Below are 24374 nucleotides of genomic sequence, written 5' to 3' on the forward strand. Positions count from 1 at the left end.
CCATCGATGAACAGAATAGATCGGGAGTTCCGCCGCCGCAAGCCTCTGTAGCCACCAAAAACCAATCGGGACCCTGTTCCGGCACCCTGTCGGAGGGGGGAACCCTCACCGGTGGCCATCTTCATCATCTCAGCGCTCTCCATGACGAGGAGGGAGTAGTTCACCCTCGGGGCTGACGGTATGTACCAGTAGCTATGTGTTTGATCTCTCTCTCTCGTGTTCTTGATTTGGCACAATCTTGATGTATCGCGAGCTTTGCTATTATAGTTGGATCTTATGATGTTTCTCCCCCCTCTACTCTCTTGTAATGGATTGAGTTTTCCCTTTGAAGTTATCTTATAGGATTGAGTCTTTAAGGATTTGAGAACACTTGATGTATGCCTTGCGTGCGATACCCGTGGTGACAATGGGGTATTCTATTGATCCACTTGATGTATGTTTTGGTGATCAACTTGCGGGTTCCGCCCATGAACCTATGCATAGGGGTTGGCACACGTTTTCATCTTGACTCTCTGGTAGAAACTTTTGGGCACTCTTTGAGGTTCTGTGTGTTGGTTGAATAGATGAATTTGAGATTGTGTGATGCATATCGTATAATCATACCCACGGATACTTGAGGTGACATTGGAGTATTTAGGTGACATTAGGGTTTTGGTTGATGTGTGTCTTAAGGTGTTATTTTACTACGAACTCTAGGGCTGTTTGTGACACTTATAGGAATAGCCCAATGGATTGATCGAAAAGAATAACTTTGAGGTGGTTTCGTACCTACAATAATCTCTTCGTTTGTTCTCCGCTATTAGTGACTTTGGAGTGACTCTTTGTTGCATGTTGAGGGATAGATATATGATCCAATTATGTTATTATTGTTGAGAGAACTTGCACTAGTGAAAGTATGAACCCTAGGCCTTGTTTCCTAGCATTGCAATACCGTTTTCGCTCACTTTTATCGCTTGCTACCTTGCTGTTTTTATATTTTCAGATTACAAAAACCTATATCTACCATACATATTGCACTTGTATCACCATCTCTTCGCCGAACTAGTGCACCTATACAATTTACCATTGTATTGGGTGTGTTGGGGACAAAAGAGACTCTTTGTTATTTGGTTGCAGGGTTGCTTGAGAGAGACCATCTTCATCCTACGCCTCCCACGGATTGATAAACCTTAGGTCATCCACTTGAGGGAAATTTGCTACTGTCCTACAAACCTCTGCACTTGGAGGCGCAACAACGTCTACAAGAAGAAGGTTGTGTAGTAGACATCAAACTCTTTCCTGGCGCCGTTGTCGGGGAGGCTAGGTAAGCGGCACTCACACCCCGTCAACTAAGCTCTTTTCTGGCGCCGTTGCCGGGGAGGTGAGTGCTTGAAGGTATATCTTTAGATCTTGCAATCGAATCTTTTAGTTTCTTGTTTTATCACTAGTTTGGTCTATAAAAGAAAATTACAAAAAAATGGAATTAAGGGTTCCTCATATGCTTCATCTTTTTAATGTCTTTCGTGAAAATGATGGGAAGGAAAATTGTGCTCAAGTACTAGAAGAAGAATTGCATAGAATGCTTGGCATAAAATATGTGAATGATGAGCATGATTTCAATGTTGTTAGTATGAATTCGTTGAATACCCATGATGCTAATGATATGCAAAGCCACAAGCTTGGGGATGCTATGTTTGATGAAGATGATATGTTTAGTCCCCCAAGTTTTGATGAGCAAATTTATTATGATGAAAGCATGCCTCCTATTTATGATGATTATATTGATGAAAGTGGGTTTGGAAGATTGTCAACTTTAGGAAGTAATGATCCCGCTATTTTGGAGGGTGTTGAATCTTATAATATTTATGAAAGTGGATTTGGAGAGGTCATGACTTTATTTAGTGATGAATCCACTATTTCGGAAGAGGTTCCAATTAATTATGAGAACAAAGTTGCTATCTATGATGATTATTGTGATGACTTGTATGCTATTAAGAATAATGATAACCATGAAACTTGTCATCATGATTTTAGTTTTCAATTGGATTATGCCTCACGTGATAATTATTTTGTTGAGTTTGCTCCCACTATTATTCATGAGAAGAAATTTGCTTATGTGGAGAGTAATAAAATTTCTATGCCTGTAGATCATGAAAAGAATGCTTTAGGTGCTGGTTATATTGTTTAATTCATTCATGATGCTACTGAAAATTATTATGAGAGAGGAACATATTCTTGTAGGAGTTGCAATAATATCAAGTTTCCTCTCTATGTGCTTAAAGTTTTAAAGTTATGCTTGTTTTACCTTCCTATGCAAGTTGATTCTTGTTCCCATAAGTTGTTTGCTCACAAAATCCCTATGCATAGGAAGTGGGTTAGAATTAAATGTGCTAGTCATATTCTTCATGATGCTCTCTTTATGTTTCAACTCTTATCTTTTATGCGAGCATCATTGAAAACATCATGCCTAGCTAGGGGCGTTAAACGTTAGCGCTTGTTGGGAGGCAACCCAACTTTATTTTAGTTTCTTGCTTTTGGTTCTGTTTAGGAATAAAAAATCCATCTAGCTTCTGTTTAGATGTGGTTTTGTGTTTTAATTAGTGTTTGTGCCAAGTAAAACCTATAGGATCTTCTTGGATGATAGTTATTTGATCTTGCTGAAAATTCCAGAAACTTTATGTTCACGAAAATAATTGTTAAAAATCACCAGAACGTGATAAAATATTGATTCCAATTGCTGCTGATCAATAAACAAATTTTCTAGGTCGTCCTATTTTGGCTGAATTTTTGGAGTTCAAGAATTTTGCGTTAGTTACAGATTACTACAGAATGTTCTGTTTTTGACAGATTCTGTTTTTCGTGTGTTGTTTGCTTATTTTGATGAATCTATGGCTAGTAAAATAGTTTATAAACCATAGAGAAGTTGGAATACAGTAGGTTTAACACCAATATAAATAAAGAATGAGTTCATTACAGTACCTTGAAGTGGTGTTTTGTTTTCTTTCGCTAACGGAGCTTACGAGTTTTCTGTTAAGTTTTGTGTTGTGAAGTTTTCAAGTTTTGGGTAAAGATTCGATGGACTATGGAATAAGGAGTGGCAAGATCCTAAGCTTGGGGATGCCAAGGCACCCCAAGGTAATATTCAAGGACAACCAAGAGCCTAAGCTTGGGGATGCCCCGGAAGGCATCCCCTCTTTCGTCTTCGTTCATCGGTAACTTTACTTGGAGCTATATTTTTATTCACCACATGATATGTGTTTTGTTTGGAGCGTCATTTTATTTTCTTTTGTTTTGCTTGCTGTTTGAATAAAATATCAAGATCTGAAATTCTCAAATGAGAGAGAGTCTTCACATAGCTACATAATTATTTAACTACTCATTGATCTTCACTTATATCTTTTTGGAGTAGTTTGTCATTTACTCGTGTGCTTCACTTATATCCTATGAGTAAATGGTTGAATGATTTGAATTTCATAAATCTGAAATTATATATGTTTCATGTGGATATCCCATTGGGAGTAATGACTTCACATATAAGAAGTAGAGGTGGTAAATTTATTGAAGGTTAGCAAACATTGTATTGGTCACTTGAACAATTCATGAAAGAATATTGACGGAAGAGAGATTTCACATATAAATATACTATCTTGGACATCTTCTATGATTGTGAGCCCCAATAATTATTTTCAACCCTGAGCAAACTAGTTGAAGTCGGACAAGGAAGCAACATAATGAGTTATGCTTGGGTATATTTGTATAGAAGTTATATTGTTATGGATCCTCTAACATGTGGCGCTTGCTATTTAGAATCGTTTGCTAGCCAAAATATCTGTACTAAGCGGGAATACTGCTTGTGCATCCAAATTCCTTGAACCAAGTTTCTTCCATGAGTGTCCACCATATCTACCTATATGTGGTATTTACCTGCCATTCCAAGTAAATTTGCATGTGCCAAACTCTAAACCTTCCAATAATAATCTGTTTTGTATGCCTGAATTGCTCATGTAGCGACTTGGGGCTGTCAGTATCTTCCATGCTAGGTGGGTTATTCTCACGATGAGTGGACTCCGCTCATCATTCACGAGAAAATGGCTGGTAACTGGGATGCCCAGTCCTATGATCAAAAGATCAAAAACAAATTCGCAAATAATTTAAACAAAACTCCCCCAGGAATGTTGATAGTTGGATGGCACCCGTTGTTTCGGACAAGCCGTGGAGTGTGAATGTTGGTGGAGGGGGAGTAAAAAATTTACCTTTCTGCGTGGGAACCGCCTATGATGTATCTAGTATGGAAGATATTGGGAACTCTTGGTCGTTATGTTGACAATGAAAGCATACCTCTCAAAATTATTTTCATCTCTGTTTTTGCTTCGAGCTCTGGCACCTCTGCAAATTCCTGCTTCCCTATGCGAAGGGCCTATCTTTTACTTTTATGCAAGAGTCGGTTGTATTCCTTCTCATTCCAACCTACTCTTTAGTTGGCAAGCATCATATGATGGAAAGATCTAAGCATATATGGTCATTCAAATATATTTGATCATGAATTATTACTGTTGACATTACCCTTGAGGTAAAAGGTTGGGAGGCGAAATATTAAGCCCCTATCTTTCTCTGTGTTCGATGAATACTATTTGTTCTAAAAATATGCTTTGAGTGGTAGCAATCATGGAAGACTAAATGATAGTTGAGTATGTGGAGTTTGCTAAATCAAAGCTCTGACATAGACTCTTCCTAAAAATAAGATGAATTGTAATTGTTTGATGACTAATAACACGGTTTGTTAGTTTTCAAGAAAGTTTATGATCTATACTTTAACATGTGAATAGCTTGTTACTTGATCATGAAAAGTTCTATGAGTTGAACTACTGTTATGACATATAATGATGCTAGAAAAGGTGATTGAAATTATCATTGATCAAACTTATGCACCTGCTAGCATTCACACTTCATAAATTATTTCTTTTATCATTTACCTACTCGAGGACGAGCAGGAATTAAGCTTGGGGATGCTGATACGTCTCCAACGTATCTATAATTTATGAAGTATTCATGCTATTATATTATCCATCTTGGATGTTTAATGGGCTTTACTATGCACTTTTATATTATTTTGGGACTAACTTTAGGGTAACGTAGCAGAAAACAAAAAAATTCTGACCTACGCACCAGCCCAGGACCACTATGGAGACTGCATACAAGGTTTGATCTTTTTCGTTACCGACTCGTAACGCAGCGGGAAGTAGAGTCGATGACGATCGGCGGTGCAGATCCCCGCAGCTAGGATTTACAACCTCCCAACCGCGAGGATGAATACCCTCATCCGCCATACGGACAGCCCTCCGGGAGGCGGTCGAACAGTCCCCCGGACGGTGTCGCGGACAGCCCTTCGGGAGGACCTTCGAAACTCGAACGGTCACTCGGACAGCCCTCCGGGAGGACCCACAGAACTCGGACCGTCACTTGGACAGCCCTTCGGGAGGCACTCTCGAACAGCCCCTCAGGGCACTAAGATCGAAACTACGACCTCTCTACAGAGTTGCACACATACGGTGTCAGCTATCCGGCAGGGCTTCGCCGTCCAGAACTAGTTCCTGCCGGAACCCAGACAGCCTTTCGGCTCTACGAAACTATTTCGCTGGGAGGGAGAGAAGAAGCCAGATCATTGCAATGGCATGTATGTGAGAAGGGATGATCCTTTAGGCAGCCCCCTCCACCCCTATTTATAGGCCAAGCCCAAGGGTGGCTTCTCCAAGAAGCCAAGGGGGGAAATACCAAAAAGGCCCTCAAGGTGGCTTCTCCAAGAAGCCAAGCAAAAAGCACTTTCACTATTCATGACGACATTTTTCAGCGTCCGTTCGAATTGAAAATATTTATGTGGGCTCAGAACATTTCCAGTACCCACTAAAATAATTTTCAACGCGTTCCGAAACAATTTCGGTTTAGTGATTTTCATCTGCGAAAAGCAAACAAGAATGCGTTTTCACTATTCATGAAGACAATTTTTCGCGTCCACTAAATCCGAAAATATTTCTGTGGGTCTTAGAATAATTCCAGTACCCACTAAAATGATTTTGGATTCGTTCTGAAACAATTTCAGATTAGTGAATTTCATCTGCGAAAAACAGCCAAAGCGGTACCGGCAGCTCCGAAACATTTTCGGTTTTTATTTCTGAAAATTCCAAAAAGTTTCCAGAATGATTCTGGCACCCTCCAAGAATTATCAGGCATGTGCCGAAACCATTTTGACTTAATGGCATACCCCGAAACAACTTTTTCGGTTTCACCGAAACTCATCCGGTGACCTCTCTCTGCGGTACGATTCCGCTGTCCGAAACTTTTTCGGTGATTTTCTCTCAGACTCCCTCTCTAGTATTCAGCAGATAGATGACCCTTAAGCGTGTGACCCTATAGGTTCGGTGAAGTATAGACATGACCTGGAACCCCTTCCGATCAATGATCAACATCGGAGCCGTGGACACCCATATTGACCCCTATACCCACACGAATGAATATTCGAGTGAACCTCCAGTTGAGGTGAGCTATTCCTGTTGCTTCACGATATATCACAAACACCTGAGGTGAGATTTATTGCATCCCCGTGGGCCAACACTTTGTCCACTATGCAAGTTACCTCGTTACCGGTTTTGTTCTCTTTTCTCGTTTCGTGTTCCGGCATCCCCGTGATCAAATCACAAAGTGTCTGGCCAGACGATGATGGACACCGTAACACCGAGTGGGCCCGAGTATATCTCTCCATCGTCGGAGGAGCAAATCCCAATCTCGAGCTATCAAGTTACTTAACATACTTTCCCATGAACCCGTAAGCCGCCGTAATAGCCATCCAGTTACGGATGACGTTTAACAAACCCCAAAGTTCATGAAGCAAGCATGAAGAAACTCGATACTCTCATGGTCTAAGGAATTATGCAAACATTAACTATCTCTGTGTTATAAACCATTAACTTGTGACGAATGTATCTCATAGCATAACATCAATTCGGGTCGATTCAACACAAATGTCCTTCCTGACATTGTGCCCTCAAAGTTGCTTGGCATAGACATGCCCATGATTGGGAAAACATAATCATCATGCAACACTTGAGCTAGTCTTAGAGGCACGACTAGGAATACATTTTACAGTTTATTATTCCACACGTGCATATGGGTTCTCCCCAGAGCCTTTATGGATATACGGGCTCGGGAACCACAGCAGTTATAGCATGGAACATAAACATAATTATGAACAAGGAGATAATCAATAACATTTATTATTGCCTCTAGGGCATATCTCCTACAGACTCCCACTTGCACTAGAGACAATAATCTAGCTTATGCTAATGCACTTCACACCTGTGGCACACCGGTGTAAATATGCTTCGCTTGTGGTATAGCCTGATGTCCAACGGATCTGACGACTTCAGTTCCGTGTGTATCTGTGCATGTCCTCGCGTTTTCACAAAATTCATATTTTGTGTGGACTTGGCTTTGTATGTATGTGAATCACAGGTCGAACCTGGATTCCTCAGACTGAGTTATGGAGCAACTACCTGCAGTAGTGTCCCATTGTCAAAAGCCATCTTGGAACTATACTAAGTTCATGAATGAACTATATGATTCAACATCTTCTTTGTCGCTTCTAAAGCGTCAACATACTTAGCCCTTGTTATAGAATTCGCCACAGTAACTAGTTTGAACAAATTCCAACTAACTGTGCCACCACATTGTGTGTTACACAAAACCCTTAATTTAAATCGAAAATCGCATGGAGAAAAGATGAAGACTGTATCGATGTAACATTTTACAACGAACTCTTCATGATCTCTGCTTGCGAGAAAACCATGTCATCAGTACTTACTCTAGTACTCTGTGACATCTTTCACTGTTGTCCCATGATCAGTAATTTGATCACTATGGTATCCATACTCGCAAACCTTGGGAGTATCGAACATATCTAGTTGTTTTACATACCATGGAATACATGATTAATCCAAACACAAAAGTGTGTGGAATCTGCATCATGTATTTTACTCATCAGTGTTTTGGGACACCGAGTCTTGCAAAAACTCTTTCCATGTGACTTTGGCAAGAATCACTCCTTGGCGTTTTAAATGCTAAAAGGTTTTAGCATCTTGTCAATATGTATTCATTGCTTAGCCCCATTAGGTAAATCTATCTCCATAGATCATCATGCCTAATATTGAGGCTATTTAGCCTAAGCACTTCATCGAAAAACTATTTTCAAATGAAGTCCTAATTTGTGTCAAGAAATTTATTTCCAATTACCAATGTGCCAAGCACATAAGGTTTTTAGAAATATTATTACGCTCCCACTTACTTTCTTGAATTACAAGCATCTTCGTTACCCATTGATGAAGTCAAAACCCCTTTGACCATTTCATCAAAACACGAAGATTCCAACTCCATTTTGCTCTCTTCTGTCCATTGCTGGAACTCTGAAGTTTGCATACCTACTAGCATCCTCTAGATCGACAAATTACTTTGGATTGTATCATATACAAGTCCTAGCTTTCATTTCCATCAGATGGAAATCCTTTTATCATCCATGTTTCATATCTCATGATTGAAATATGTATTAATTGCTAGTTCAACCCGAACTGACTTTAAGCATCGCTACGATGAAAACAACCTCATCGTAGTCAACTCTTGAACTTGTTATTTCAACAAGTCGAGCTTTATGGATAATTTTTTTTATCCGTATCAGTTTTAAGTTCCATAAATGTTCGTTAGACTCTAAGTCTTCCGAAAGGTGTATCAAGGTTTTAATCTTGAATCACTTATATGGAAACTAACTCGGGTTGTATTGGCATTTAGCCAATTCTGGAGTCAGGGCCCATCAACGCTTCCTTGTGTATCGTAGGTATAATGTTGTCTAACAACAATATCTCGTTTGCGCACCTGAGAGGTTTGCACGAGCCTTGCCTACGTGGTTCAGCTGCAAGTTCGACCGAAGTTCATACATTTTATTGTAGAGACTTCCGTATCAGTCGCAGTAGGAAACTCTGGAATTACTTCCAAGGTCTCTTTCCTTTGATCTGATGAAGATACTGTTTATCTCGTCGAGTTGCACTATTCTCCCACTCACCTTTTAGAAAGAACCATTCTCTTTAAAAGCATACCGTTCTTTGTGGCAAACCTATTTGCCTCGGTATAGTGAGGGAGGAATACCCAATGACTTGGGATAACCTACAAAGTAGCACTTGTCTGATTTGGAATAGGTTTGTAACCTTTTACACAAGCCCCATATTCCAAATGTTAAGAAAAGATACAACATGGTTGGGCGTACCATACCATGGCTTCATTTCAACAGACCCGATGTAGCTCTTTTCAGTGTAAAAGCCGCAGTCTCTAAAGCATCACTTTAAAAAGGATAATGGCAAATTTATTTATGTCATCTTTGACCTTACCATGTCATAAATGGTTAGATTACATCTCCACGGACTTTTCACTTGCAGTGGTGTTCCGGGAGGTGCAAGTTATGAAACCCCTTTCACAACTCATCAGACATTCGCTAAACATGTAACTCAAATATTCCTTTGTGCAATCAAATTGTAGAAACATAATTTTCTTGTTACAATAACTTCTACTTCATTTTTGAAAACCTTTCGAATGATTTCAAAAGATCCAGACTTACGTCTCATCAAGTAAATATCCATATATCTACTTGAGTCATTTCTGAAGATAAATAAATCCACCACTAACAACACTTATCGGACTACACACATCAAATGTGTGATCACTAATAAGTTTGTTGTTCGTTCCTTATGGCCTGTGAACGGTATTTTAGTCACTTCACTTTTCGGAGGAAAGTTGCAAGTGTCAGATGATTCAAAATCAAAAAGACTTCAAAATCCATCATAATGGAATTTTCCATGCGGGTTTCTCCAATGTGACCAAATGTAGTGCCACACTTGTGTGGTATTCTTTTAGTCTTGCGACATTTAGCGTCAGTGTTATGGATGTATCATATTACCCTCAATATTCATAACATACGTCCCATCTTGGATGGAAGCATGGCCCTTCATGTTATTCATAATACTTAACAACAATTGTTGTTTTTATGAACAACTCTTTTGCAACAAACATTGTGCAATGGGCTAGAGTGTATGAAACTCTAAAATGAATTATGAAAGTAAACCCAGAGGTATTGTATTATTATCAATATTCATAACATACATCTCATTCATAATGAAAGTATGGCCCTTGTGTTATTCATAACATCGAACATAAAAGGTTCTCTTATGAACAACCTTCTTGCAAGATACCTTATGCAATGGGCTAGAGTTTTTAAAACTCTAAATGAATTATGAAAATAAATACAGACGGAAATACACCGATGGAAGGTATAGTAACATTTACTATGTTCCCTGTGTATACCTTAACCACATTTCTGGCTAGTCTTTTTAGGCCACAGTAGCTCTTACAGTGATTCGCAATTGAATGCAATCGAGCGGGTATCTTTGTGATTAACTCACAATACCCAAGAATTAGTGATTAACATGTTTAACCATAATTCCCAAGAACTATCTCTTTGAACAGCCTACTATACATCAAAAACTTGTATGACATTCATACATGAGCTGGATATTCCAGTCATCTTTCTTTCTGCCTTTATACTTCTAACAGTTTAACTTTTAGTATTTCTCCTACTCGCAAAAGAAGCACCCAACTTAAGAGTGGCGTTAGCCCCGAACTTCCTAGGCGTGTAAGTCATACTAACACCCTTTGGACACTTCCTTTCTCTTTAAGTTGTTGTTTGATTCACCTTTCATTATATGACAGGCGTTCTTCTGGATCCCTTTCCCAACAGTCAAATGCATAGTAAACACTTTTACTAATACTTGCAAACAAACATTGCTTTGTTTGTATCTGAAAATAATTTTCAGTTCCACGAATATCATATAACTATCCCAACTTTCGAAGTTTGGGTTTCATGGAAGCAAACATATTGCACTTGACTGAAACGGAATTATAGCTTTTGGATCGAAGGACGAGAGTCACATGATCCATAGCATTAGCGGGAGGATACGGAAAGCATGCGATAGGACAAAGTCCTTCTCGGCACTTTTGAGGACAATCCTCATATTACGTTACCAGTCGTAAAGTTTTAACCAGATATTTAACAGCTATTCAATTTTAATAGGGAAGGTGGAAACGCGAGCCATTATTCTACAACTATTTTGCAAGAAACACTTAGACAGTGTTCATAATTAATTGCACTAAGAATTAAACATGTTAATTCAACAGTGCGCTCCCACTCAAATCAATATCTCTCAAAATTGATTGTGAGTGATACAAGACCCACATTTCAATTGTTCGCCATTGGTGTAACACCACTGATGATGAAAAATCTCAACCGGTAGGCCAACTTGCCAATCACATCTCTATGTGACTCTTGTTCATCTTTCGATGCGTGTGTTCCGAGCTCATGACGGTCATGCCTGAACGTCAAGACAACCAAGTGATCTCGCTGCGAGGTCTCAACTCACCCGCCTCACACTTCTCTAATCGTTCGTACCCGTGTGACACGGCGCACCTCGAAAAGATAGGTTCCGTGACGGTGCTACACTTGGGAGAACACTAACTACTTGGTATTTTTGTGAGAGATCACCCTAATAAAAAGCGACTACCGCGCAATCAAGAAGGGTGCAACATAAGGGATAAACATCTCAGGCAATTCATAATAGCATGATATGGTATAGCCCTTTCTGACGGAGAAGTATTTCATTTCTTCGTCTTCGGCATTCGTGTTGGTGTTCACCTTCGCGAAGATTGCCACCACCTTGTCGATGCACCAGATAATATTGCTATCTCCATAGCGTATAAAATTAATGCATTACTTAAGGTTGACACGCAGGTCACTAAAGTGCAATCATATGGCTCCAGCCATCATGCCGAACCATGACACGCAGGTCATGTTAATCAAATTACATCATATAGTCATCTCATACATAATCGAATTAGTATGAGCACTGCTATACCACATCACATGCACATCCTGCAAAACCAAGTTAGACACCTCTAATCGGTTTATGCAAAATTTTATTTTACGTGGCTTCTAAGGTTTTGACTTAAACCGCAGCTACCAACGTTTTATCATCAAGTATGATTATTCAAGTTGCTAGATTAACATCTCGGGGTGTATGAAACACGAGATAATTAAATCTCGAGCCCCATACTAAACTTCGTCATACGCATGACCCCCATGCAGATAATATCTGCAATGCCCTTTCATCTGCGAATTTCATCTTTCTTTTGACTACGGCAGAACCCAAAGAACTGATAGCACTTCCATGATCAATCAGGATCACGGATTGCCAGAACTTTGTCAAATTCCACCATGCTGTCTCGAGATTGAGCAAACGCAAATTCTAGGGAAGCAACAAGAACGTCGGGTAACAGATTTCATCTGTCACCCGCATAAATAATTTTAAGCAATAGATCTCATCTACTACCTAATTATATTATGCAATACCCATACATCTCCATGTATTCTAGATCGAAACCTGCATCTACGCATAGCACGGCTCTTGATGCCACTCTAGGGTAACGTAGCAGAAAACAAAAAATTTCTGACCTACGCACCAGCCCAGGACCACTATGGAGACTGCATACAAGGTTTGATCTTTTTCGTTACCGACTCGTAGCGCAGCGGGAAGTAGAGTCGATGACGATCGGCGGTGCAGATCCCCGCAGCTAGGATTTACAACCTCCCAACCACGAGGATGAATACCCTCATCCGCCATACGGACAGCCCTCCGGGAGGCGGTCGAACAGTCCCCCGGACGGTGTCGCGGACAGCCCTTCGGGAGGACCTTCGAAACTCGAACGGTCACTCGGACAGCCCTCCGGGAGGACCCACAGAACTCGGACCGTCACTTGGACAGCCCTTCGGGAGGCACTCTCGAACAGCCCCTCAGGGCACTAGGATCGAAACTACGACCTCTCTACAGAGTTGCACACATACGGTGTCAGCTATCCGGCAGGGCTTCGCCGTCCAGAACTAGTTCCTGCCGGAACCCAGACAGCCTTTCGGCTCTACGAAACTATTTCGCTAGGAGGGAGAGAAGAAGCCAGATCATTGCAATGGCATGTATGTGAGAAGGGATGATCCTTTAGGCAGCCCCCTCCACCCCTATTTATAGGCCAAGCCCAAGGGTGGCTTCTCCAAGAAGCCAAGGGGGGAAATACCAAAAAGGCCCTCAAGGTGGCTTCTCCAAGAAGCCAAGCAAAAAGCACTTTCACTATTCATGACGACATTTTTCAGCGTCCGTTCGAATTGAAAATATTTATGTGGGCTCAGAACATTTCCAGTACCCACTAAAATAATTTTCAACGCGTTCCGAAACAATTTCGGTTTAGTGATTTTCATCTGCGAAAAGCAAACAAGAATGCGTTTTCACTATTCATGAAGACAATTTTACGCGTCCACTAAATCCGAAAATATTTCTGTGGGTCTTAGAATAATTCCAGTACCCACTAAAATGATTTTGGATTCGTTCTGAAACAATTTCAGATTAGTGAATTTCATCTGCGAAAAACAGCCAAAGCGGTACCGGCAGCTCCGAAACATTTTCGGTTTTTATTTCTGAAAATTCCAAAAAGTTTCCAGAATGATTCTGGCACCCTCCAAGAATTATCGGGCATGTGCCGAAACCATTTTGACTTAATGGCATACCCCGAAACAACTTTTTCGGTTTCACCGAAACTCATCCGGTGACCTCTCTCTGCGGTACGATTCCGCTGTCCGAAACTTTTTCGGTGATTTTCTCTCAGACTCCCTGTCTAGTATTCAGCAGATAGATGACCCTTAAGCGTGTGACCCTATAGGTTCGGTGAAGTATAGACATGACCTGGAACCCCTTCCGATCAATGATCAACATCGGAGCCGTGGACACCCATATTGACCCCTATACCCACACGAATGAATATTCGAGTGAACCTCCAGTTGAGGTGAGCTATTCCTGTTGCTTCACGATATATCACAAACACCTGAGGTGAGATTTATTGCATCCCCGTGGGCCAACACTTTGTCCACTATGCAAGTTACCTCGTTACCGGTTTTGTTCTCTTTTCTCGTTTCGTGTTCCGGCATCCCCGTGATCAAATCACAAAGTGTCTGGCCAGACGATGATGGACACCGTAACACCGAGTGGGCCCGAGTATATCTCTCCATCGTCGAAGGAGCAAATCCCAATCTCGAGCTATCAAGTTACTTAACATACTTTCCCATGAACCCGTAAGCCGCCGTAATAGCCATCCAGTTACGGATGACGTTTAACAAACCCCAAAGTTCATGAAGCAAGCATGAAGAAACTCGATACTCTCATGGTCTAAGGAATTATGCAAACATTAACTATCTCTGTGTTATAAACCATTAACTTGTGACGAATGTATCTCATAGCATAACATCAATTCGGGTCGATTCAACACAAATGTCCTTCCTGACATTGTGCCCTCAAAGTTGCTTGGCATAGACATGCCCATGATTGGGAAAACATAATCATCATGCAACACTTGAGCTAGTCTTAGAGGCACGACTAGGAATACATTTTACAGTTTATTATTCCACACGTGCATATGGGTTCTCCCCAGAGCCTTTATGGATATACGGGCTCGGGAACCACAGCAGTTATAGCATGGAACATAAACATAATTATGAACAAGGAGATAATCAATAACATTTATTATTGCCTCTAGGGCATATCTCCTACATAACCTATTAACCCAGAGCCCAGTGCCAGTTTCTGTTTTTTCCCTTGTTTCACTGTTTCGCATAAAAGGAATATCAAACAGAGTCCAAACGGAATGAAACCTTCGGAAAAGTTATTTTTTGAAAGAAATCAATACGGGAGACTTGGAGTGCACGTCAGGGGATCAACGAGGAGAGCACGAGGCAGGGGCGCGCCCACCCCCCTGGGCGCGCCCTCCACCCTCGTGGGCCCCTCGTGGCTCCCCTTACCGACTTCTTTCGCCTATATATCTCCATATACCCTAAAACCATCGATGAACAGAATAGATCGGGAGTTCCGCCGCCGCAACCTCTGTAGCCACCAAAAACCAATCGGGACCCTGTTCCGGCACCCTATCGGAGGGGGGAACCCTCACTGGTGGCCATCTTCATCATCCCGGCGCTCTCCATGACGAGGAGGGAGTAGTTTACCCTCGGGGCTGAGGGTATGTACCAGTAGCTATGTGTTTGATCTCTCTCTCTCTCTCTCGTGTTCTTGATTTGGCACGATCTAGATGTATCGCGAGCTTTGCTATTATAGTTGGATCTTATGATGTTTCTCCCCCCCCCTCTACTCTCTTATAATGGATTGAGTTTTCCCTTTGAAGTTATCTTATCGGATTGAGTCTTTAAGGATTTGAGAACACTTGATGTATGTCTTGCGTGGGATACCCGTGGTGACAATGGGGTATTCTATTGATCCACTTGATGTATGTTTTGGTGATCAACTTGCGGGTTCCGCCCATGAACCTATGCATAGGGGTTGGCACACGTTTTCGTCTTGACTCTCCGGTAGAAACTTTGTGGCACTCTTTGAGGTTCTATGTGTTGGTTGAATAGATGAATTTGAGATTGTGTGATGCATATCGTATAATCATACCCACGGATACTTGAGGTGACATTGGAGTATCTAGGTGACATTAGGGTTTTGGTTGATGTGTGTCTTAAGGTGTTATTTTACTACGAACTCTAGGGTTGTTTGTGACACTTATAGGAATAGCCCAATGGATTGATCGGAAAGAATAACTTTGAGGTGGTTTCGTACCCTACAATAATCTCTTCGTTTGTTCTCCGCTATTAGTGACTTTGGAGTGACTCTTTGTTGCATGTTGAGGGATAGTTATATGATCCAATTATGTTATTATTGTTGAGAGAACTTGCACTAGTGAAAGTATGAACCCTAGGCCTTGTTTCCTAGCATTGCAATACCGTTTTCGCTCACTTTTATCGCTTGCTACCTTGCTGTTTTTATATTTTCAGATTACAAAAACCTATATCTACCATCCATATTGCACTTGTATGACCATCTCTTCGCCGAACTAGTGCACCTATACAATTTACCATTGTACTGGGTGTGTTGGGGACACAAGAGACTCTTTGTTATTTGGTTGCAGGGTTGCTTGAGAGAGACCATCTTCATCCTACGCCTCCCACGGATTGGTAAAACTTAGGTCATCCACTTGAGGGAAATTTGCTACTGTCCTACAAACCTCTGCACTTGGAGGCCCAACAATGTCTACAAGAAGAAGGTTGTGTAGTAGACATCACCGTTGAAGCCACTTTAATTCCTCCGAGGTTAGATGACTGAACACGACATTTTAAGAGGCACGGAAGGCCCTCTGCTGCCAGCAAAAACAAATAGGGTGAAATAGGATCCCCTTGATGGATGCCACCCGTAGGGTTAAACTCTTCCAATTTTTCTCCATTAAACATAACCGAGAAGGAGACGGATGACACCATCCCCATCACAATATCCACCCAATTCTGAGTGAAACCAAGCTTCAACATAATTGCTCTAAGATAGTCCCACTCAACACGATCATAGGCCTTCATCATATCCAATTTCAATGCACAAGACCTATGAATCTGGGCTTTGTTTCTCTTCATAAAATGAAGGCATTCGTAAGAAGCAATGATGTTATCTGTAATTAATCTACCTGGGATGAAAGCCGACTGCTCCTAAGAAATAATCTCCGGCAATATTAACTTCAAGCGATTAGCTATCACTTTTGATGCAACCTTATACAATACGTTACACAAACTGACTGGACAGAATTGTGTAAGCAAGGTAGGGTTTTTTACCTTCGAGATCAGGACTAGCACAGTATTGATGATCTCTTTTGAACTTTCCGTACCCGAGACAATACGAAGTACCACTCTGGCTACCTCTTCACCACAAACCTCCCAATGATGTTGGAAAAAATGAGCGGGGAAACCATTGGGTCCGGGATCCTTCGTCGGTGCCATTTGAAATAACGCGGTCTTTACCTCGTCGGCAGTGTAAGGTGCATTCAACTGTTCATTCATCTGGGCGGTTACCTTCACTGGTACCGTATTCAGCGCCTCATCCATATCATGGACCCCTTCTGACGTGTAGAGGTTACTGTAAAAAGAGTTAACCAAGTCCTTCATTGTTTGTATGTCCTTTGTAGAGTTACCGTCCTCCTGTACCAGTAACTTAATCAAGTTTTTCCTTCTGCGCATACTCGCCCTTAAGTGAAAGAACTGTGTATTCTTGTCACCCGCCCGAACCATTCAACTCTAGCACGCTGCCTCCACATCAGTTCTTCTCTGTGATAGAGCTTAATAAGATTCTCCTTGATTTTTAATTCTCTGTGAGAGGGGCCAACCCTCCCTGGCACATTCTGCAAAATTTCCATCTCACGTTTTAGGGACCTGATCTGGTTGCGCACACTCCTGAACGTGGTCTTGTCCCATGCAGATAAAGACAAGGCTAGGGTTGCCAACTTTCCTTTGATTTCCGCCACTGAACTGCAGGCCGGAGCGCCCCCCCCCCCAATCATCCGCGACTTTTGCATGCAGTTGGTCGTGGGATTCCCACATGGTTTCATACCGAAAGTTGTGATGTCGCTGTCTCCCCTCCACTTCTCCATATGGATGCAAGACAATGGGCGCGTGATCCGATGAGCCCGCCGTAAGATGATCCACACGCGCCCTTGGGAACTGTGCAGTCCATGCACTGCAAGTGAGTGCTCTGTCGAGTCTAACTTGTGTATATGAACCACCAGTAACTTTGTGCTCAAAAGTCCATGGAATTCCTGTATGCCCTAGATCGAGCAGGGCACAGTCATCCACAACTGATCTGAAAGCTGCAATCTGGCTTTGGCTTCTCTGCCCAACTCCATCATGTTCCCTTGCATGCAACACCTCGTTGAAGTCTCCTATCAACATCCATGGGAGAGGGGAAGATCCAGCTATATCCCGAATAGTGTCCCATGTGTTTTGCCTTGCTGCCACCTACGCTTCTCCATAAACACAAGTTGACCTCCACGGGCTTGGTCCCGTTTCATCAATAAGTGCATCAATCTGATACTTAGAGTAACCCTGAACTTTAAGCTTTATTTCATTATTCCAAAACAAGCCTAGGCCTCCACTTCTACCAGAACTGCTTACAGCATAACTATTATCATAACCAAACGAAGCTTTCAAATTCTCGACACGTACTCTATCTAGTTGTGTTTCTACTATACAAAGTACAGCCTGGGTAAATTGCTTTGCAAGATCGCAAAGCTCACGAACTTTCGCGGGTCTACCCACCCCATGACAGTTCCAGCACAATATACTCATTGTGCCCCGCGGAGGCCACTCTGGGTCTCCGCGATGGGCGCATCATTGGTCTTGTCACTAGGGTTCTTCTTGGGCAAGCCCTTATCAGCATTAAGGACAACCTTGGCTCTCTTCTGTTCTTGTCGAGATGATGGCTTGGAGGAACTATAGGGGGTGCTGGAAGCATGAGCTTGTTGGCCTGCGTTCCCTTGGGTGTGTTTTTGTCATCCGCATGGCCTATCTCTGATGATCTCTTCCTGGCCGATTCAGCATCGACCATGCAAGCATCCACGTCCTCACTTCCTGCGTGTTGGTTGGGCTGCTGGGTCATGCCCCTTCCAATGCTAAAACCTACTCCTCCCCTTGAAGCTCCTCGTCCAAAGCCGCCTCTACGGGCGCGCCCTTCTCCTGGACCCTGTCCTGCACCACGGAACCAGCTTGCTCTCAGTTCTTTAAAAACTAAGGCCTTCGGGGGGTGAATCCCATCTCCATGCTCCTTAAACTGGTGTCCAAGATGGCCACATACGGCACACCAGTCAAGGAGGCGTTCGTACTTCACAAGAAAAATATGTCTCTTGTTCTCTTTAACAACTGATGTAGCATTCTTCAGAGGCTTGTGAACATCAATCTTGACCCGAACCCTATGAAGTTTCCTTCAAAATCGTGGGACTTAGGTTCCACAAACACAACTTCACCAATCTTCCCCGCCAAAGCCTTCAGCATGGGGCAGAAACCATCAGGAAGATCATGAATCTGAGCCCAGATCTCGAGAGTATCAAGCTTGATTTGAGATGGTTTTGTGAACCCGTCGTAAGGTGAAATAATCACCGCAAAACCCTTGAAATTCCACTGTCCTTCTTGCATACTCTCTCCCAATCACCCAAACACAAGAATTGCAGGGTGTATAGATTGTCTTCGAGTGGTCTAATCTTTACCTCTTGGGCCAGATCCCATGCCGCCCTCATCGTCTTGAAGAACCTGTACTGGCTATGGGCTTTCTCAGTATGAACCCGAGCCAGCGCCATCCATCTGATCGACTCTGGTGGGGGTGCTTCTTGATCCTCAAAAACTACATCATCCAGATCATCCTCAAGGAGACCAAGCCTCTCCATCATCTCTGCCACATCCTCCGAGTCCACTGTCTTCGACCCCGAGGCCTTGTCCGCCATCTCTGAAAACCCTAACCCGACAAATAAAAACGATCGGGCTGTTGATGGAACCCTAGAACGACTAAAACGATCGGGCTGTTGATGGAACCCTAGAACGACTCTCACATCCAAACTCGTGGTCGTCGAAGAACCAGCGAGGAGGATGGGTGGCGACAGGGGATATCCGATCTCGACGTTCGGCTGGCGCCGCCGCGAGTAGTACGAACCCTAACTAGAGGGGAGACATTTTTGACGAAGGTGTGCAGAGCTCATCTGATCGGTGTGTGCTCGGCGTAAGCGTGCTGGGTTAGTCTTTTTTTAGAAGGCGTGCTGGTCCAACTAAACTAACCCACTTTAGGGCCCGCTATGATAGAACGAGGGTAGATGGGCCAATACTTTTCTTCTAAATTAGATGGGCTAATACTAGTGAGGGAAAACACACGTCAAAGGTTTAAAACATGTTACTAAAAAAAAGGTTTAAAACATCGTTCACAATGAGTCAGGCTCTCTCCTCCATACATAGCAGAAAATAACGAGGGACCCCTAAAAAAAGCAGAAAATAACGAGGGAGTAAATATTGTGCAACATGAACCTTTTTTGTCCGCAGTAGCTATTTCTTTTTTCTTTTACAATGCACGGCAGGAGCTCTGCCGGTTTCAATAAGATGGCGAAAAAGAAGAAACATAAAGTGACCATGTTTATAAAGGAAAATAGGCCACAAACCATAAAGCCCGGTAAAAAATGAGAGAAAACAAAATAATAAAAAGCCAAAAAAAGACACTGGGGCTTGGGGATGGGAGCCACTAGTTAATGAGCGCTTCTTCCGGAGCCTCGCAACGATCAGCGCCACTTGACGTCCTCTGAGCCGCCCGTCACGTGTCGCGCTCTGGGCGCTCCCTCCGGGTTTTTTCGCACGCGTTTTCGGCTTTTTATATGGTTTTTCCCCGGGTTTTTTGATGTTTCGGTTTTCCACCGGTCTTCCTTAACTTTTGGATAAAAAAATTTTGAGTTTTTTTGCACAAAAAACGCGTTTTCTTTTTTTTTTTTCTTTCGCGAGAGTCACGGTGTTGCTTCGCGGGAGTCACGGCCGTGACTCTCGGAATGAAAAAACGCGTTTTCTGTCTTTTTTTCTTCAGCAAAAGGCATGATTTTGCTTTTGAGAGAGACACGGTTGTGCTTTCGCGAGAGGCACGGCCGTGCCTCTCGGAAACGGAAAGGAAAACGCGTTTTCTGTTTTCTTTTCTTTTGAGGGAGGCACGGTTTTGCTTCCGCGGCACGGTTTTGCTTTCACGAGAGGCACGGCCTTGCCTCTCGGAAATGAAAAAAAACGCGTTTTATATTTTGTTTTTCTTTCGCGAGAGGCACGGTTTTGCTTCCGTGAGAGGCATGGTAGCGCTTTCGCGGGAGGCACGGCCGTGCCTCCTCGGAAACCGAAAAAAATGTGTTTTATCTTCTTTTTTCCTTCCGCGAGAGGCATGGTTATGATTTCGCAAGAGTCATGGACGTGCCTCTGTCGGAAAGGAAAAAACCCGTGCTCCCAGTTCGGTTTTTTCGTCCGTTTTTTTTTTTGTAAAAAAAAGTTCGTCAAAACCTATCAACATGGGATCTAGTTTTGAAAATCTCGACGCTAGGAATCCAACGGTAAAAAGGGTTTGAGATTTGGACGCACGGTTTAAGAGATAAAACTTTTTGAATAAACGAATTTACAAAAAAAGGGAAAACTCGAAGGTTGCGACAAGTGGTATGCATGTAGCCCGCCACTTGTCGTAACCTGGGAGGTGGGAGTGATTTTTGCAGCGAATACTCCTCAACTAGTGATTTCTCTTGGGAATAGAGACTAAAAAAACACATATACACGACAATCAAGGAATATCATCTGAGTCGCACACAAGAGTTCCAAGGGCCAAGACAACTAGACTAAGATCAAAAGCAACTGACATAACCACCACACAATTGAATAGACGCAACCAAAAAGAGCCTGACCCGAAATAGTTCACTTCTGGGCTGAAAATTTATTTGGGTTCAGCTGATTATAAGAGGAGACGCAACCCAGAGGCAAAGGTTGTGGCGCTGCGGTGAGCGCCAGTGAGGCCATGAACGGGAGAGATCTGGAGCCGGGGACGATACGGCAATGGCGTTGCCGATGCAGGGTAGTCGGAGGTTGACGGACTTGGGTGTAGGGGTGCCCTAAAGAACAACATGAGGTGGTGGTTTAGAAGGATGGCCAGCGCGACCGCTGCATGGTGGTGGTTGGTGGCCAAGGGAGGGCAAGTCGACATGACAGTAGGCGGCCTCGTCGGTGTTAGATCGGGTAGATCGGAGGAAGGAGAAGACGCATGTGGTCAGAGGCAGGAGAAAGAAGAGCATCCATTCAATTTAGATCGGATGATCCAAAAACCTGATTCCCGCCATGCGCACGCAACACCAGCTGCCCACGCCCCCACCATCCCTCCCTCACCCTTCCCGCTCTGCGCATCCACACCTTGGCGTTGGCCGCCGTCATCGTCCACTGCCGCTCCACCTACTCCAACAATTCCATCAGTGACACCCTCCACTCCTCCCTCTAACGGAGCGATGCCGTCCCCGGTCCCTCCACAGGCATCACAGTCGTGGACGCCCTGCAACGCATGGAGGAGGAGGGAGCTAGAGGAGCGCTATCATCGTTGGTTCCCACGAATGACGTTGAGGAGCATGCGCCGCTTGCCTGATGCGGTGGGCCGCGTGCCCTGGAGGTCACAGAGGTTGTATAGGATGCGGCGAGTTGCTCCGCCAGCTTGACGCTTCAGCCGCATGGGACGACAACACCCTTGGTGCCCCCTCCATTAGCCAATATTCACGTGCTAGGTTGCTCGGGTTAGGAGGAGAGCGCACGGCATGGGTGGACAGAGGGGAGCGCCTCCGTGCTTCTCAATGCTATATCTAGGGTTTGAAGAAGAGTGATTTTGAGTGAGCGGAGAGAAGGAAAATGGGAATAACGACGTTGGCATTCCCTCTGGTCCCCGTTTGGAGCGAACCATATCTGCTGCAGACATGACAATCGCCTTAGCGGCAAGATTAGTGTGTCAGATCCAACGAGGGGCACCAGTTTCGCTCCAAAAACGCCTAGTACGGACGTCTGACTTCTAACATTTTGTTTTTCTTCGATGACCAGCATATTTTCATGTATATACCAAACTGATACGAAGTACAACCAGTGTGATAGTCTGATAAAGTGTCTGCTTCTATAAAGATCCAAGGTGCAAAGAAAAAGAATAGAAATTACCACGACGAATACATGGAATTAATGGTACCAATACGCCAAGAACAAACATTTTAAGTCACGTAATAGCCACAAGAAAAGTTACAGATACCAAAATAAAGACATGAGAAGGAACAAAAATTGGATAATCTAGATTATGTAGAGTTTACTGTGTCATTAGCTCATTACGGTGTCATTATGCTATATACCAATATTCAGGATTGTGGGGGAGGCTTGTCGAAAATCTCGAGAATAACCGATGGGCAGCTTGTTACGAGATGCTTGAATCCATATGTTTCTTTGACAGCTTGGCGGACATCCCGGGAAGACAAAAATTCAAGACATGCCCTTTTCAGGTGCATGCAGTGGTGTTGCTCCGCTAGAGCAAGGGTCGTTGCGACGGTTTGCACGCCGATGCTTCGACACAATTTCCCTTCGCATATCGCCATTAACCTATCGACTCCGTATCGATCCGCGGCAACCAGCAGGTGCTGCATCTCCGTGTGTCTATCATCCGCATGCCGGTCATCCGACAGAGAATCCGTGTAGATGAAGTGAAGGAGTGCCTCGAAGATGGAGGGTTCCATGCCATCGATCTTGATGCTCTGCGCCAGAGTCTCATTCATCTTACCAAAGAGCTCAGCCTTAAACAACGGGGACCTTGCGGCGAGCACACATCTATGCGCGAGGAACGACTGGCCTGCGACGGTGAAGGTCACGTCCGCGCCTTCCCCACCCTTCAACATATCTAGGAAGTGTTTGTGCAGGTTGGACTGCGGGAGCGGTGCGACGGCCGTGTGCACATCTTCTGCCTGACCCTTTTTGATGACAGTCAAGACACATCTGACTGTGAAGGAGTCCCCGGTGAGGGCAAGCAGCTGTCGCAGCTTTGGTTTCTCGACAAACTTTTCAAAGCCCCAATAGCCGGTGGTACTATGGAAAGTATGTTGTAGGCTACCTTGGGATCCCTGGGTAGTAAGGTTGGATACTCTACCATGTTGGTCCAGCAATGTCAAGGTGTACTTGGTCGTCACCCCTGACGTCCCGGTTTCTCCTTCACAGAGAGACAGGAAGACCGACGCGTAGACAGATTTGTGCTCCTCCTTCCATCCGTCGGGGTATAAGTGGAGATCCCACTCGCAGCCGCCGACGGTGAACTTTCCCGACCTGAGGAACTTACCGGCACCTATGCCCTCCAGCGACGAGAAACCGGTCACCTCGAAGTTGTGCGTCGCCGTGACGCTCTCCGTCGAGCATCTCGACCATGTCTCGGCCGGGGGAGGGGGGCTACCCTCCTTCTTTGGTGGGTACTGCCGCCTGACCGAAGAGCAGCAAAATCGGTTTCCCATGATCGGACGACGCAACGAAGATGCCTAAACAGCAACGGGGGCGCGCCTTGGTCTTTCACAAATCGACCTGGAAGGGACACGTTTATATCCATGGCCGTAACGTGAGTCCCTATTAGAGACGGAGTATATGCCGGGACTTCCCCACCCAAGAAAACAGAAGAAGTATGCTGACTTGTAGGGTGACATCGACTGCTAGAAGAGGCTTTCCGTAACAGTTTTGGACTCTTATTGGATCCCTACTAAACAAAACTGTTTTCTTTTCTACAAACTGATCCTGGCTCATGGTTAGGATCCGAGCCACCGTGTCATTGTTGGGTTCAGCCTAAAGAATTTTTTTAACACGG

The 24374-nt window shown here is 43.6% G+C and overlaps 1 protein-coding gene across 1 annotated transcript; it reads right to left on the reverse strand.

Annotated features, from left to right (window-relative positions):
- Nucleotides 1–21436: 21436 nt before the first annotated feature.
- LOC123050110 (BTB/POZ and MATH domain-containing protein 2-like) lies at nucleotides 21437–24071 on the reverse strand. The gene is made up of 3 exons (XM_044472950.1): nucleotides 22957–24071; nucleotides 21842–22061; nucleotides 21437–21630 (listed from the first exon to the last, which is right to left on the reverse strand). The coding sequence occupies exons 1-3, from the start codon at nucleotides 24028–24030 to the stop codon at nucleotides 21437–21439; spliced, it is 1488 nt and encodes a 495-aa protein (XP_044328885.1). The 5' UTR covers nucleotides 24031–24071.
- Between the last annotated feature and the right edge of the window lie 303 nt (nucleotides 24072–24374).

This window comes from Triticum aestivum, chromosome 2D (genome assembly GCF_018294505.1).
Source record: "Triticum aestivum cultivar Chinese Spring chromosome 2D, IWGSC CS RefSeq v2.1, whole genome shotgun sequence".
Lineage (NCBI taxonomy): Eukaryota > Viridiplantae > Streptophyta > Magnoliopsida > Poales > Poaceae > Triticum > Triticum aestivum.